At 43.7% G+C, this 13,052-nt stretch overlaps 1 protein-coding gene across 1 annotated transcript; it reads left to right on the plus strand.

Moving 5' to 3' along the window:
* Positions 1–167: 167 nt before the first annotated feature.
* On the plus strand, positions 168–12,896 carry LOC117563032 (regulation of nuclear pre-mRNA domain-containing protein 1A-like). Its single transcript, XM_034241163.1, has 7 exons — positions 168–559; positions 8,056–8,185; positions 8,395–8,501; positions 8,667–8,761; positions 9,005–9,131; positions 9,753–9,928; positions 11,869–12,896. The coding sequence occupies exons 1-7, from the start codon at positions 409–411 to the stop codon at positions 11,941–11,943; spliced, it is 861 nt and encodes a 286-aa protein (XP_034097054.1). The 5' UTR covers positions 168–408; the 3' UTR covers positions 11,944–12,896.
* Positions 12,897–13,052: the final 156 nt, after the last annotated feature.

Below are 13,052 nucleotides of genomic sequence, written 5' to 3' on the forward strand. Positions count from 1 at the left end.
TAAGCTAAATGTTGCAGCTATTGTTGTAACTGATCAAGTAAATCAGAAGTCTATATACATGTAAATAGAATAAGATAAACATAGTTGATATGAGTGTTTTTTAATGCTCAGTATGGTACATATACTGTAAAACTATATCTGTAAATTCCCTCTGATTTGAACGCAACACAGCTGCCGTGCGGAAGCAGCTCCTGCAGGCTGCTGTGGTTTAGCCCCGAGCTAACCAGCAGGCAGCCAGCCTACACTACTGGGAGCACGGCTGCAGCTAGTTACCATTTATAACCAGTCTTTACGTATAACATGCAATCTGTAGGGCTTACATTTCTAACGCTACTGGCTAACTTGCAGTAGATAACACATCTGGGAGAACCCTGAAGGCTGCCTCGTTCTACCTACGACCGTGTCAAAATGTCAGCTTTCTCTGAGGCAGCTTTAGAAAAGAAACTGTCTGAGCTCAGCAACTCACAACAAAGTGTGCAGACGCTGTCGTTGTGGCTCATTCATCATAGAAAACACTCAAGGACCATTGTCAGTGTTTGGATCAACGAACTGAAAAAAGGTAAGGTCGACAGGAGCTAGCTAGTTCCCCTTAATAAAAAAACAACAACACTGAAATGCTTATTCAATGTACAAACAACTAATCGTCCATATGGTGCAGGAGCTGGCTAAAAGTTAGCATTGTTTGTTGTGTTTTCATATTTTTTCCAACTATCTTAGCTAAAAAACTTATGAGGCACCGCGTCGCTGTTAGCCCAGAAAGGCTAGCTAACTTTCCTGCAGAAACGTTAGCCTGCATTGGCTAACCGTCACGTTGAAGTCTTGCTCCATGCTATTGTTATTTATCTAACATCAGTCTGGTTATGTGTTGGACACGTTAGGTCTAATACAGTTAATGGTAATATGTGCATTGACGCTATGGCTTTTTAAAGCGATGTTTAGCCCTTGTAAACAACAATAAAGGCCGTCAGACTATGCATCACGATCATTTCAAAATGACCCCTTACACTACAGTCTGTGGGCGACCCTCCCACTGTAGATATGCACTACGCTAGGGTTTAATGGTAGCAAAGGGCACACTTTGAAAGTTAGCAACATATTTGTATTTGCAGTAGAACAGTTAGCACCTGATGAGACAAATTGGTTCCCCAAGGAGATGGTGGAGACCAAAAGAGAGCATTCAGGTGACCAGAATGAGGACTGTTGCACCACATCTTTGGGATACTAAAGTTAACGCAAATACCAGCTTTAAAGGACACCTATCATGCTATATTTAAATGATATATTGTAGGGCCATACCTATATAAGGTATATTTATACGTTTCTGTTTTCAAAATACCAAACAGATCATGTATTTTAGCCATGCCTCATTTCACTCTATTTGCTGTTCTCCAGCCCTGTTTTTGCAGGGGGCTGATTCTGTGAGCTGCAGCTGACCACGCCCCCCTGCAGAAGAGGGGAGCATGCTCTGATCAAGTCAGAAGAGGGGGAGAAAAATAGATCTCCGTGTTTTATTATATTATTATATAGAGTCGTTATTCATTTGTTTTAAAGCTCAATAAATAACAAAGAAGACCTTTGACCGGCACTTTTCTAATTTTGTCCGGAAGATTTAAACTTTAACGGACATCTTGACCGGCGAAAGGAAACCTAACTGAAACTCTGCCGCACGGTCCCCTCATTCCTTGGAAGAGGCGGAGAGGTGGGTGTTTGTTATCTGCTGGTGGACTAACCGGAGAGAATTACAGTGCTTGCCTCAACGGGGATTGCATTGAATTACAGCAGCGGGAGCTGAAGTTACCTACTGTAACTCCAGTTTCTATGAGTAAATGGCGTAGCCCTCTAAGGCTATCCCTATTGGGTAATCCCCCCTGCGCCCCCGCGCATCACTGAAACACTTGTAGTCCACGCCCACCCGCAAGGTGGGCCCCACCCTCGGGCTCCCTTCCGGTATAAATCGGAAGGAGGCCCGACAATCTGCTCCCATACAAAATAACTTTTCTTCAGCTATTCGTCGAGCCCAGCACTTAGAGGGCTACGCCATTTACTCATAGAAGCTGGAGTTACAGTAGGTAACTTTGGTTCTATTTCGTATATGGCTTCGCCTTCTAAATCAAATCAAATCAAGTTTTATTTATATAGCACATTTATAAACGATTTTTGGTCGAGCCAAAGTGCTGTACCTATAATAAAAATAGCCTACAGACACTTTACAGCACAGATTGTTCAGAATATCAGTATGAGAAAAACGACACCCTCTATCCTTAGACCCTCACATCGGACAAGGAAAAACTTCCAGAGAAAACCCACAGTTTAAGGGGAAAAAAAAATAAAATGGGAGAAACCTCAGGGAGAGCAACAGAGGAGGGATCCCTCTCCCAGGACGGACAGACGTGCAATAGATGCCGTGTGTAAATCGAAGAGATAATACATTTTACAGCATATAGACCGAATGTTAGGAAATGCATGTGTCTGTAATAAGAAGATTAATCCACGAGGATGTCAGCTACAATCCTGTGGAAGCCATCAGGGAAGCAGCATGACGAGACCCAAGGCAGGACCGCAGAGACAGGTTCAGCCACGACCCGAAGTCCACGACTTAATCCAGAACTCAGGATAGAGGATCCAAGACACAGGACTACAGCAAGAGGATCAGCCTCGACTCCGGATCCCGGAGACTAGCGCTATTGGGTTAAGGGCGAAGCATGATGTAGTCTGCGCCCCACTGGGTCCGCCCGGCACTAGAAGCACAGACACACCTGCTCAATAACACCCCATGCCTGTTGTGCCATGCTTAATGGCGCATCACCGTACCTGAACATAGCAAACATGCCTATGTTCCCTGAAGGGATAAAGGCTGGGAACAATACATACCAGCCGCTGTGAGAAAGTAGAGACGAAGGTCCCACCTTGCCCCGCGACCATAGAGGGGGAACAGCAGCTCTCTGCGTGCAGACAGGCAGGAGAGCGCACAGCTGGATCCCTGACGTCACTAACGGCCCGTCCACACAGCGGCGTGCGTTGAAGCTTCCAACGCTTCTGCCCATTCACTTTGAATGGGGTGACGTCACTTTTAGCCGAACTGCATTTTGGGAAGCGACGTGGAGCGTTGCTGGCGTTGCTCGCTTCAAAAGTTGAGCAATGTTCAACTTTTGGCGCCTCGGCAGAAGCGTCAGCCAATGAAATCCCGTTTATGCAAATCTGCCAGTACAAGCGCTAGCCAATCAAACCGCGTGTATGCTGGGAGAGACTACGCGGGTCATTTCCTCATATTCCAAAAAATGGAGGGAAAATTCATTATAGCGGTAGTGAATCACCCGGTGCTGTATGATCAGTCTCTGTTCATCTACCGGGATACAAACCGGAGGAGCGAGGCATGGAGGGAGACAGTGGGTGAAACTGGTAGATTTTCGCCTGTTTGGGGATTTTATATCCAGTTTACTTCGTTTTAACATTGCTATTGCTTTGTATGTCGGGGGCGGGAGATTCATGTGATTGGTTGTTGGTCGCGTTGCTCGCAAAAAATCCCCAAGATTCAGACACGCCAAGCGTCAACGCACGCTGCTGTGTGGACGCTCCGTCACTCTGACAAGACACTCCGTACAAAGTGTGTCAGAGGAAAAAGGAACATCCCTCCTATAAGAGGGAACAAGGAGGCTCTCTCCTCGTGCCGGAGGCAGGCGAGAGGCGCACAGCTGGATCCCTGATGTCACTCACTCTGACATGACACCCAGTACAGGGTGTGTCACAGAGGAATGGGAGACATCCCTCAAATAAAACTGAATAAATGAACAGGGGGAAGACCAAGATGCAGCAGTGCAAATGTCTTCCACTGACATTCCTCCGTGCAAAGCCGTGGAGGAGGACATTTCTCTGGTGGAGTGCGCATTGATGTTCTCCGGGGGCTCCACCCCAGAGGAGACATATGCCTGTGACACCGCCTCACACAGCCAGTGTGACAGCCGTTGTGCAGACAGAGGTTGCCCGATCGAGCGCTCTCTATAGTGCACAAACAGGCGCTGAGAACGGTGCCAGGCAGCCGTGCGCGCCACATAGCAAGACGGCGCACGCACCGGACAGAGGAGATGAGATGTGGCTTCTTCCTCCGACCTGTGAGGCGGCGGAAAAAACCCATCCAAGGTGATCACTCTTGACCTAAAAGAGCTTGTGATGACCTTTGGCATAAAGGCTGGGTTAGGGTGTAACACAGCCGAGCTGCCATCTCCTTGGATCCGGAGGCATGACGGAGCCACAGAGAGAGCAGACAAATCACTCGCCCTTTTCGCTGATGTTAGAGCCAAAAGCAGTACTACTTTGTCTGATAACATTTTAAGGGGAACCTGCTCTAAATGTTCAAATGGGGCTTTGCTTAGTGCTCGTAACACCAAAGCAAAATCCCACTGAGGCGCCAGTGCGCGTGATACCGGTCTGAGTCTTCGTACTCCTTGCAGAAAACGTTTCGTCAGGGGGTGACTGAACTCTCGTGGAGCAGCCGACGAGCGGGAATACCTCACACCCCGTTGACCCACCGCTGGCGGGGGGGCGGAGATGCGGGGAGGCGCCCCTGCCACCGCCGACGGACGAGTCTGACGCCTCGGCTGCTGTGGGCGTCTCTCCGCCTGCCGCTGTGGCCGGGTTGGCCGCTGCTGCTGCTGCGGGCGCTGTTGCCGCTGTGACCTCGCCGCAGGCTGGAGCCAGCCAACGTGCTGGCGGATGTCGTCCGCCTGCTCCGCCGCCGCCTTCATGGATTCCACCGAGCGTCCAGCAAAACCTTTCTGGCTGGCTCTGTGACAGCCGCCTGCTGCAGCCAGAGGTGGCACTGGATCTGCGTCATCCACGCAACGATCCTCGCCTGGGTGACCGCAACGGACGCGCACAGTGTGAGCGCGCCGTGCTGGCCGCCTTACCGATCTCCTCCGCCTCCTCTGGTGCCAAGGTGGCGGATCGCTCCACCAGCGTCACCACTGAGTTGGACAGCAACGCGATGTTGTTTGCCGCCGCCTGAAACGCACACTGATGCGCCCGGTCAGCCTGGGGGGCGACATACTGGTCCTTGGGGGAGGCCAACGTAGGGCGCCGTATGGCGATCAAGTTGGCCTGCTTAACCCCAAAGAACGCCGTCAGGCTCGGCTCCAGAGAGGGGGTGGTTGGGAAACAATCCTCCGTGAATCCCTCCACCTTAGTGAAGGGAACAAAGGTGGACACCGGAGCCCTCAGGGTCCTCGGGTTCGCCGTCGCCCCCTCCTGGTACCTCCTAATGGCGGGGAAGCGCGGCCAGACCGGATCACTCCTTCCCGTCTGAACCCGGAAAAAAACTCCGGCCATGTCGTCCAGAGCCACCCTCTCCCGACCTAGGGGAACGGGGAGATCTCTGCAGGCGGCCGCCCTGCAGATGATCTCCGGCAGCTCCACCATGATGCCACCTAACGCCGGCAACGGAGAAGGGGACTGCGTGCTCGGCCGCCAAACCAGTACCCTGCTCCGCCTCAGTCTCCCCCGTCCGGTGGAGAGGAGGGAGGGGAGAACCGCACGGTGAACCATGGAGGGAGACGGGGTAGGAGTCGTCCGACTCCTGCCCGGGACTCGGCTCCAGGGACATGCTGCCGTCCACCTGTTCCTGGACGGACCAATCGTCTTCCTCGGCCGCAGCAGCTAGAGCGTCCGCTCTTCGATTCCTGTCGGCTGATGGGAGACAGGCACAATGTGAGCAAGCGACCTGCTGGCTGAGAGCCGCGTCCGCGTGCTCTGGCCCCAGGCAGGATTCGCACATTGCGTGCTGGTCATAGCTCATGATATATCCTGAGCCACTTGAGGGACAATCTCGGACGCAGTTGTTGCTCATGATGATGAATTTTGTTCTGTGCTTCAGTAACTGCCGTGGTTTGCTGAAGAAAAGAGGAAGCAGATTGTCGGGCCTCCTTCCTATTTATACCGGAAGGGAGCCCGAGGGTGGGGCGTGGTCTACAAGTGTTTCAGTGCTGCGCGGGGGCGCAGGGGGATTACCCAATAGCGATAGCCTTAGAGGGCGAAGCCATATACGAAATAGAACAAACGCTTGCCTCGGGGAGGGAGAAAAAGAGCCACAGCGGAGAATAAACAGAAGGGCAACCATGTGCGGGAAGTCTTCTTCGCTGCTTTTGTGGCAGACTACAGCGCCAATTACAGGTCTGGCACATGGCGTATATAGCGTCTCCAGCGCTGGCCCAACCCCACATTCCCCTGATAGGTGGAGAGTTGGCCCAATAGCCGTAGCGCCACCGTCCTGACGTCAGGACAGTGTTCAAATCTGGATCAGTTTTTATCAGATCCGTTGCAGCCCCTTTTTTAGAGATTTGGGTATGGTGGAAAATAGAGAGGGTTGTGTTTGTGGCAGCTGTATTTGATAATGTATAATTTAGAAAAATCAAATGGCAGTGCAAAATCAGCAATACAAGTGAACAGTCGATTTTTGCAGCATTTATTGCTTTATAATTATGTTTAAAATAACTTTACATTTATGTTCTCTTTATAGATTGCTGAACAGTTAATTTATTTCACCTTTTTGTTCCAGTGATTTCGTACTTCCATAACTGTTCTGTTAAAGACACTTAAACATGTCAATCAATAATTTAAGCTTAAATGCAGTTCACTAATACTCTAGCTACTGTTGTTGTTAGCTGATGGGATTGACCTGCTTTTTTTGTAGCTTATGGGCGTTGTGAGACAACTCAAGCGTTCATTTATGAATTTGTTTTTTTATGAATTAACCCTCTCTTCTTATGCAAATATCCACAAAGGTGACTTTAATTTAAATGATATCTTTAAAACACACCAACTTCCGATGTTCAACAAAAACTAAGTTCGCAAGACATAATCAAGTGTAGGACAATATAATGCTGAAGGATTATCCAGGAGATAACCTGAGAAAAAAGAAGTTACATGAGTATTGTTGTACATTAGTGTATTGAAGTTGACTGATGTCATATCCATATGATAATTTCGTTTTCTTGTAAATGCTTAACTCCATCGAGCATTTATGCGGCAACATGACGTTTTTTTATGAGACTCTGAATATTTAACACCTTTTTTAATTTGCAATGTCAACTTAATATTCAAAAAAGCCATGGTGCAATGTTTGAAAAAGTGTAACTGCACAAACAAAATACTGAATGCGTTACATTTGTCAGTGTTAGTGCAATTCCATTTTAAGACTGTACAAATGTTTATCCACATTGAATCACAAAAGTACAATTTAGTGGGTTCACTCAATGTATTGACTAAATTAGGTTACAGTACAAACAGATTGAGTTGTTGTTAATATTGTTTTGAATTAGATTGAAAAAGCCTGTTGTATGAATGTCTGATATATCTGTAGTTGTAGCTTATTCTCTACTACTGGCACGGTTTTCCTGAGACTGCTAGTTAACAGCCTAATGATATCTCAAGAGGCTGTTGTATTTTAGGAGCGTGTCTGAGGACTGAAAGCAGTGTGCAATGGCAGAGATAACACATTTCTCTGGAGAATGCACCATTACTTGTATGATGTAACTGTGCCATTAATAGAAGACATACAAAACAAGCCATGCGAAAATATAGTACAAAATAACCCAAAAAAAGGAAATTGTTAAACACTGAACACCAACCAGATGGTTTACTGGGTGGCCCGCTTACCATTTTCTAACTCACAATGAAAATGAAGTAATCCACGAAAGTATTTTTTTTCTTCTAATGTAAATAAAGAGCCAGCTTTCTATCACTGCCCTAACCCCTCTCTAAGGCCCTATGTGTTGCTACAACGAAGTATAAACTGTGTGAGTAAATTGCCATTAATGGATTGTGATTTATAATTTGCTGTGGTTGATACTCAGAACATAGTTACTTCAGTACATAATGTTCTTGCTTGGTTGGGAACATTTACATTTTTTTCCATTGAAATAATTTCTCGGATGAAGACTTAAATAAACTAAAATATGTAGTTTTAGAAGGTTATTTTAACTACTAAGCTAAAACTTCACTCATAAGTTATTACAGAATGCCTAACTGTAATATATGTATGTTTGTATATTTTAATTTTTGCAGCTCCGTTATCACGCAAGCTGACCTTCCTTTACTTGGCCAATGACGTCATTCAGAACAGCAAGAAGAAAGGACCAGAGTTCACTCAGGACTTTGCTCCGGTCATCGTTGAGGCATTCAAACATGTAAACAGGTATATATATATATATATATATATATTTATCTTTATGAAAATCCTGCTTACTGTGCCTTTTTTAGGTTTGATTTACATTTACCTGATGGGACGTACCTAAACATATTGATATACATTCTACTGAAGAGTTAATAACATTGTATTCATGTATTGTCCAGACCTTCCATCAGAGTTTTTTAAAGTTGGTTAACCTGTATGTCCCGCTCCAGAGATGGAGAGGAGGGCTGTAAGAAACAGTTGGGTCGGGTCTTGTCCATCTGGCAGGAGCGAGCTGTGTACGAGAACATCCTGCTGGATCAGCTCTCACAAGTCCTCTGTAAGTTAACATGATTTACAATAAGCTGATGTGACCAAATAACTATCGTGGCTTCGTCGTTCACGTTTAATTTAGCCTCATACTATTTCAGAATTGGTTTCCAGTTTCAAAGATTGTTTCTGACTCGTTTGATCCAAACATTTCCAATAACATTGTAATTCCTAGATGGCGCGAAGAAGGCTAAGAAGAGGTCGTATGAGGAGATCCGACCCGCTGATGAGGACTTTGCTTCTCAGAGTTCCCCCACCGAGCCCCCACAGGTGATTTACTCAACACACAATGCAGCCATAAATACAGGGTATAGCGTAACCACATCCTCCTTTTAATAATGATAAAGTTGCTTCTGCAAGAAATGTATCATAATACTTCCTTTCTCTGCCACCTCTCTAATATTGTTTGTTTGTTATACTAATGTCAACTGCAACTTAATTATTTCTTAATTTCTCTCCTCCCTTTGCTCCCCCAACCTCCCCTCCTTGCCTCTGATCCTCCCTCCACCTCAGACAGCAGAGTTAATCCGAGCCCTGCAGGAGCTGGAAAATGCAGCTTCTGGCGACTCCGTGCTGTGTCAGCGAATCTCCTCCCTTCCTGCTGAGGTGCACGACATGTCGCTACTTCACAGTATAACAGGTAGGAGGCGGGACACAGAAAACTATCCTATACTCTGTTTACACACACAAGTCAGTTCCATGGCTCATTAACACACATATGTATAGATGTTTTCACTTTTGATCAATGATTTACTATCATTTAATCGTTTTATCGACCCAAATCGTTACCTCTCTAGTACTTAGTAAATCAACTGCTAATAGTTAAAGACGAGGGACCTCCTCTATGTGTGTCATCTAAGAGTTTTGATAATCTATTATACCAAGGAATGGCAGTGTAATAAAAATGGCTATGAACTAGAGGTCAAGTCAGTGCGTGAAGAACCATCCCTTAACTTACAATGAATGTATTCACTCTGACATACTGTACATTAAAAGGCTATGAAGCAAAGCACCCTTGCTTAAACTTAAACAAACAAATATTACAAACAAACTGAAGTGTCATGGAGCAAAACACTGAAACTAGAAAAATCTAAATGGGCTAAAATGCCTCAGTGTTCCATAGGAAACAATGATTGATTATACAGCAGCTATTTACATTGCACCAGTATTGATGGATAACTGAATGACCCCCAGTTGAGCCCTCTAGGCTGATAATGTTTAAACATGGTGCCCTGCTCTGTGTGTGCTTCCTGTGCTTTAGATAAGGAGTCAGGAGAGCGGCTCTCCCGGCTGGTGGAGGAGGCCTGCATGCTGCTAGCAGACTACAGCGGCCGCCTGGCTGCAGAGATTGATGACAGGAGGCAGCTCACACGCACACTAATGGTCTTCCTTCAAAGCCAGAAGGACGGCCTGACCCAGAACGAGCAGAAACTTGAAGTGCGTAAATCACTTTTTTTCTTCTAAATACTGTATGAGTTGTCTACCTCACCTCAGAGTCCTACACGAGTCCAGTTATGGAAACCTGCACCCCCAGGGTTCAGCACTGAACTGACTTGTGACCCAAAATTATCATCATGTGAAATCTGGATCCTGACATGTTAATAAAACACACTGACGCTTGATTGAACACAGTCACTAACTTTCGGAATCCTTTTTTTCACATTAAAAACAAAAACAATAGCTTTGACTTGCATGTTGAAAATACTGCATCATTATTTACATTTGATTATTTCCTATTTTTACAGAGAACACAACAAATATATTTTTACCTGCTGCAGCCTGCATTTTATTGTAACCGCTGCCAGGGAAATTCTATAAATATGTTTTAACCCAGTATCTGACCCAGTGCAGGATTCTGCCTCTCTTTTGTGTCATGTTATTGATTATTTGTTCCATGTAGCTGTTTACTGAGACTTCCTATGAACTAACATTTGTTTTCATGTATTTCAGCATGTTGCATAGTTCTGCAATGACACTGTATGTCTGCTTCAGCAACACAGGCAGACTGTAGATTTAAATTGATGGTCAGGTGTGCTGGCATTAGAAAAACCTGATTAGATACGCTTGAAATCAATGATTCCTGTTCTTTTAACTTTAAAGTCAGTTCGATGTTAACTCAATGCATATCTACTTCCCAAAAGGTAAGTATCGACCAAAATACTAGAAATGGAAAAATTGGCAACAGAGTTTCTTGTTTTCTCATTGTTCTGGGGAGAATAACTGTCCAGCCTTTATCCACAGGTGGCCGAGAGGATGAAGTATTTCAAATTTGTATCTTCAACCAGTCAACTCTATGTAATAAAAAAAAAAAAATGAAAAAAAAAAATAAACTGATTTGTGAGTGCTTTTATTTTGCTGTAACACATGCAGATTCTGGTGGTAAATGCATTGTACACAATTTGAAAGATGGTCTTTAATACCAGAATTATTTTCTTTATGTAGTATTGACACACAGTAAATGCTACCTACACACTCATTGTTACATTTAATTGAGATTAATTCATTAAAATGGGTAGAGCTCAAATACAGGAAAACTCATATTACAGGTCAAACTTAGAATAGAGGCAAGGTTTTTATGAATTCTGGTACAAAGCAGGATTATATAGCCTGGTATTGTTAGTATATACAACATAATGTAAATTGATGGATTTTTCATAATGAACATGGTGAAGAAATGCACCACATCGACATGCATCAGCTGTTAGGCAAACAAATACATTTGATTTTAGTGTCACTCCATGTTACTGGGTCTTTTTAAAGAATATAAATGAGTGCATATATTTGTCTTAGTCTATTGTGCCACTACCGTACAGTGTTTGTAGGTTGTCTTTAGTACAGACGGTAAAATAAATATAAAACTTGAACCCACTTTGTAATGAAAAAATCAATTATTAAACATTTTTATTTTGATCTTCCCTTTTTTTTTTTTTAAAGATGGAAGTGAACTTGCAGTCAGTCATGGAGCTGTGGCAAAAGTAGTGATACATTTTTGTCATTGAGTTTAAATGGTTTTAAAGCGTAATAACCAAAACATATATATTACATTTTTTCACCAAACCTAATTCATATATGTGTTGGTTTTCAAATAACATTTTAATGTGAGAGATAACTCAGCATATTGTTTTTCGACGAAAAATCCACACTTCCATTAGAATTCACTTAGACCATTAGGTAACATCACATTGTATAAAGCAATATGCAATATAATCTTATCACATGATTGATATATCATTTCCATTTTTATGTTATCTTTTTGCCATACATTGTTTTAAAAAATTGCTTTTGAGGTTGAGAGAACATTTAAAAATACCAATATCATTCAAATTTCAAGATATCTGAGCTCTGATGGACTTTTTTTTTGCTGTTGACTTTTTCAGGAATACAAACGCAAACTGGCGAGGGTGACCCAGGTTCGGAAGGAGCTGCGATCGCGTCTGAACAATCTTCCATGACGACTCCACATCTCTTGACTGACTGAAGTTTCTCCTTCTGGCCACATACTGGTGGCCTCCTGCTACTGAAACATCTCACCGAACTCCTAAATATTTGACTATAATCCTCTGTTCTTATTTTTGGAAAGTGTGATGAAAGAGGGTTTTTCCCATTATGTCTTTAACACATTATTCATCCATATGGCTTCAAATAACAGAAATGTCTTATTTTCTGTGAGCTCATCTCTTTGTGCCGTATTTTATCAGTACATTTTGATTCATTGCCATCAGGCCCTTCATGCTTTGGCCCCTATATTTCACAGCTTTAAAGTGGCATGGGTGACGCTGGTGTGATATTTTTGTATTTATGGTGACTGAAGATAATGCACCAGAGAATATCCCTTTAGTGTGTCCTTTATAATAATTTCTGATCTTTTGGACAACTGTCATCATTTTCTTTTACTATATCTGTAAATGAATCTGTCTTTCTCTTGGTTATAGATCGGTGTTTTATGGAGTGCGATAAAAGAAAAGTACTAGTAGTAGGAAACCATATTGTGAAGCTGAGTAGTAAGCCATGTCCCTGAAAACAAACCAAATTGTTTAATTATCATTTACATGATGCTTCTTTGTGACAAGAATCATTTATGGATCAGTGTACAAATTCACATTGGCATTTCAATGATGGGAGTTATACCTGTAATTGATGGTGAAATGGTCATCAAAATACATTACTGAAGTTTCTCTTTACATCTTTATTGTTGCTCAGACCTCCATTGTCCTGAAAGAAGGAGTCTGTTGTCTTGGTTACTGTATCATACTGCTTCATAGATGTATCCTTAAGTCCACACTGAATGCTGTGCATATGCCTCACACAGCTTGATAGGTGCCCAAAGCCAGACTTAAGCTGTTTGTTTTTGTACATATGAAGCAAATTCTTCTTAGAACCAAATAAACAGAAAATGTAAAATCTTTGCAGCTCTGTCCTCTTGATGTGATTGCATGTTATTATCCTTTCAAGGGGGAAACAGGTGTGTGAAAAGGCATTCATCAACAGTCATCCACTTTTGTTTTTCAAACTATTCAAAAAACGTTCAAATACAAACAATGCTGATATGTAGCCTACTCAA

Source organism: Gymnodraco acuticeps, unplaced genomic scaffold (genome assembly GCF_902827175.1).
Source record: "Gymnodraco acuticeps unplaced genomic scaffold, fGymAcu1.1, whole genome shotgun sequence".
Lineage (NCBI taxonomy): Eukaryota > Metazoa > Chordata > Actinopteri > Perciformes > Bathydraconidae > Gymnodraco > Gymnodraco acuticeps.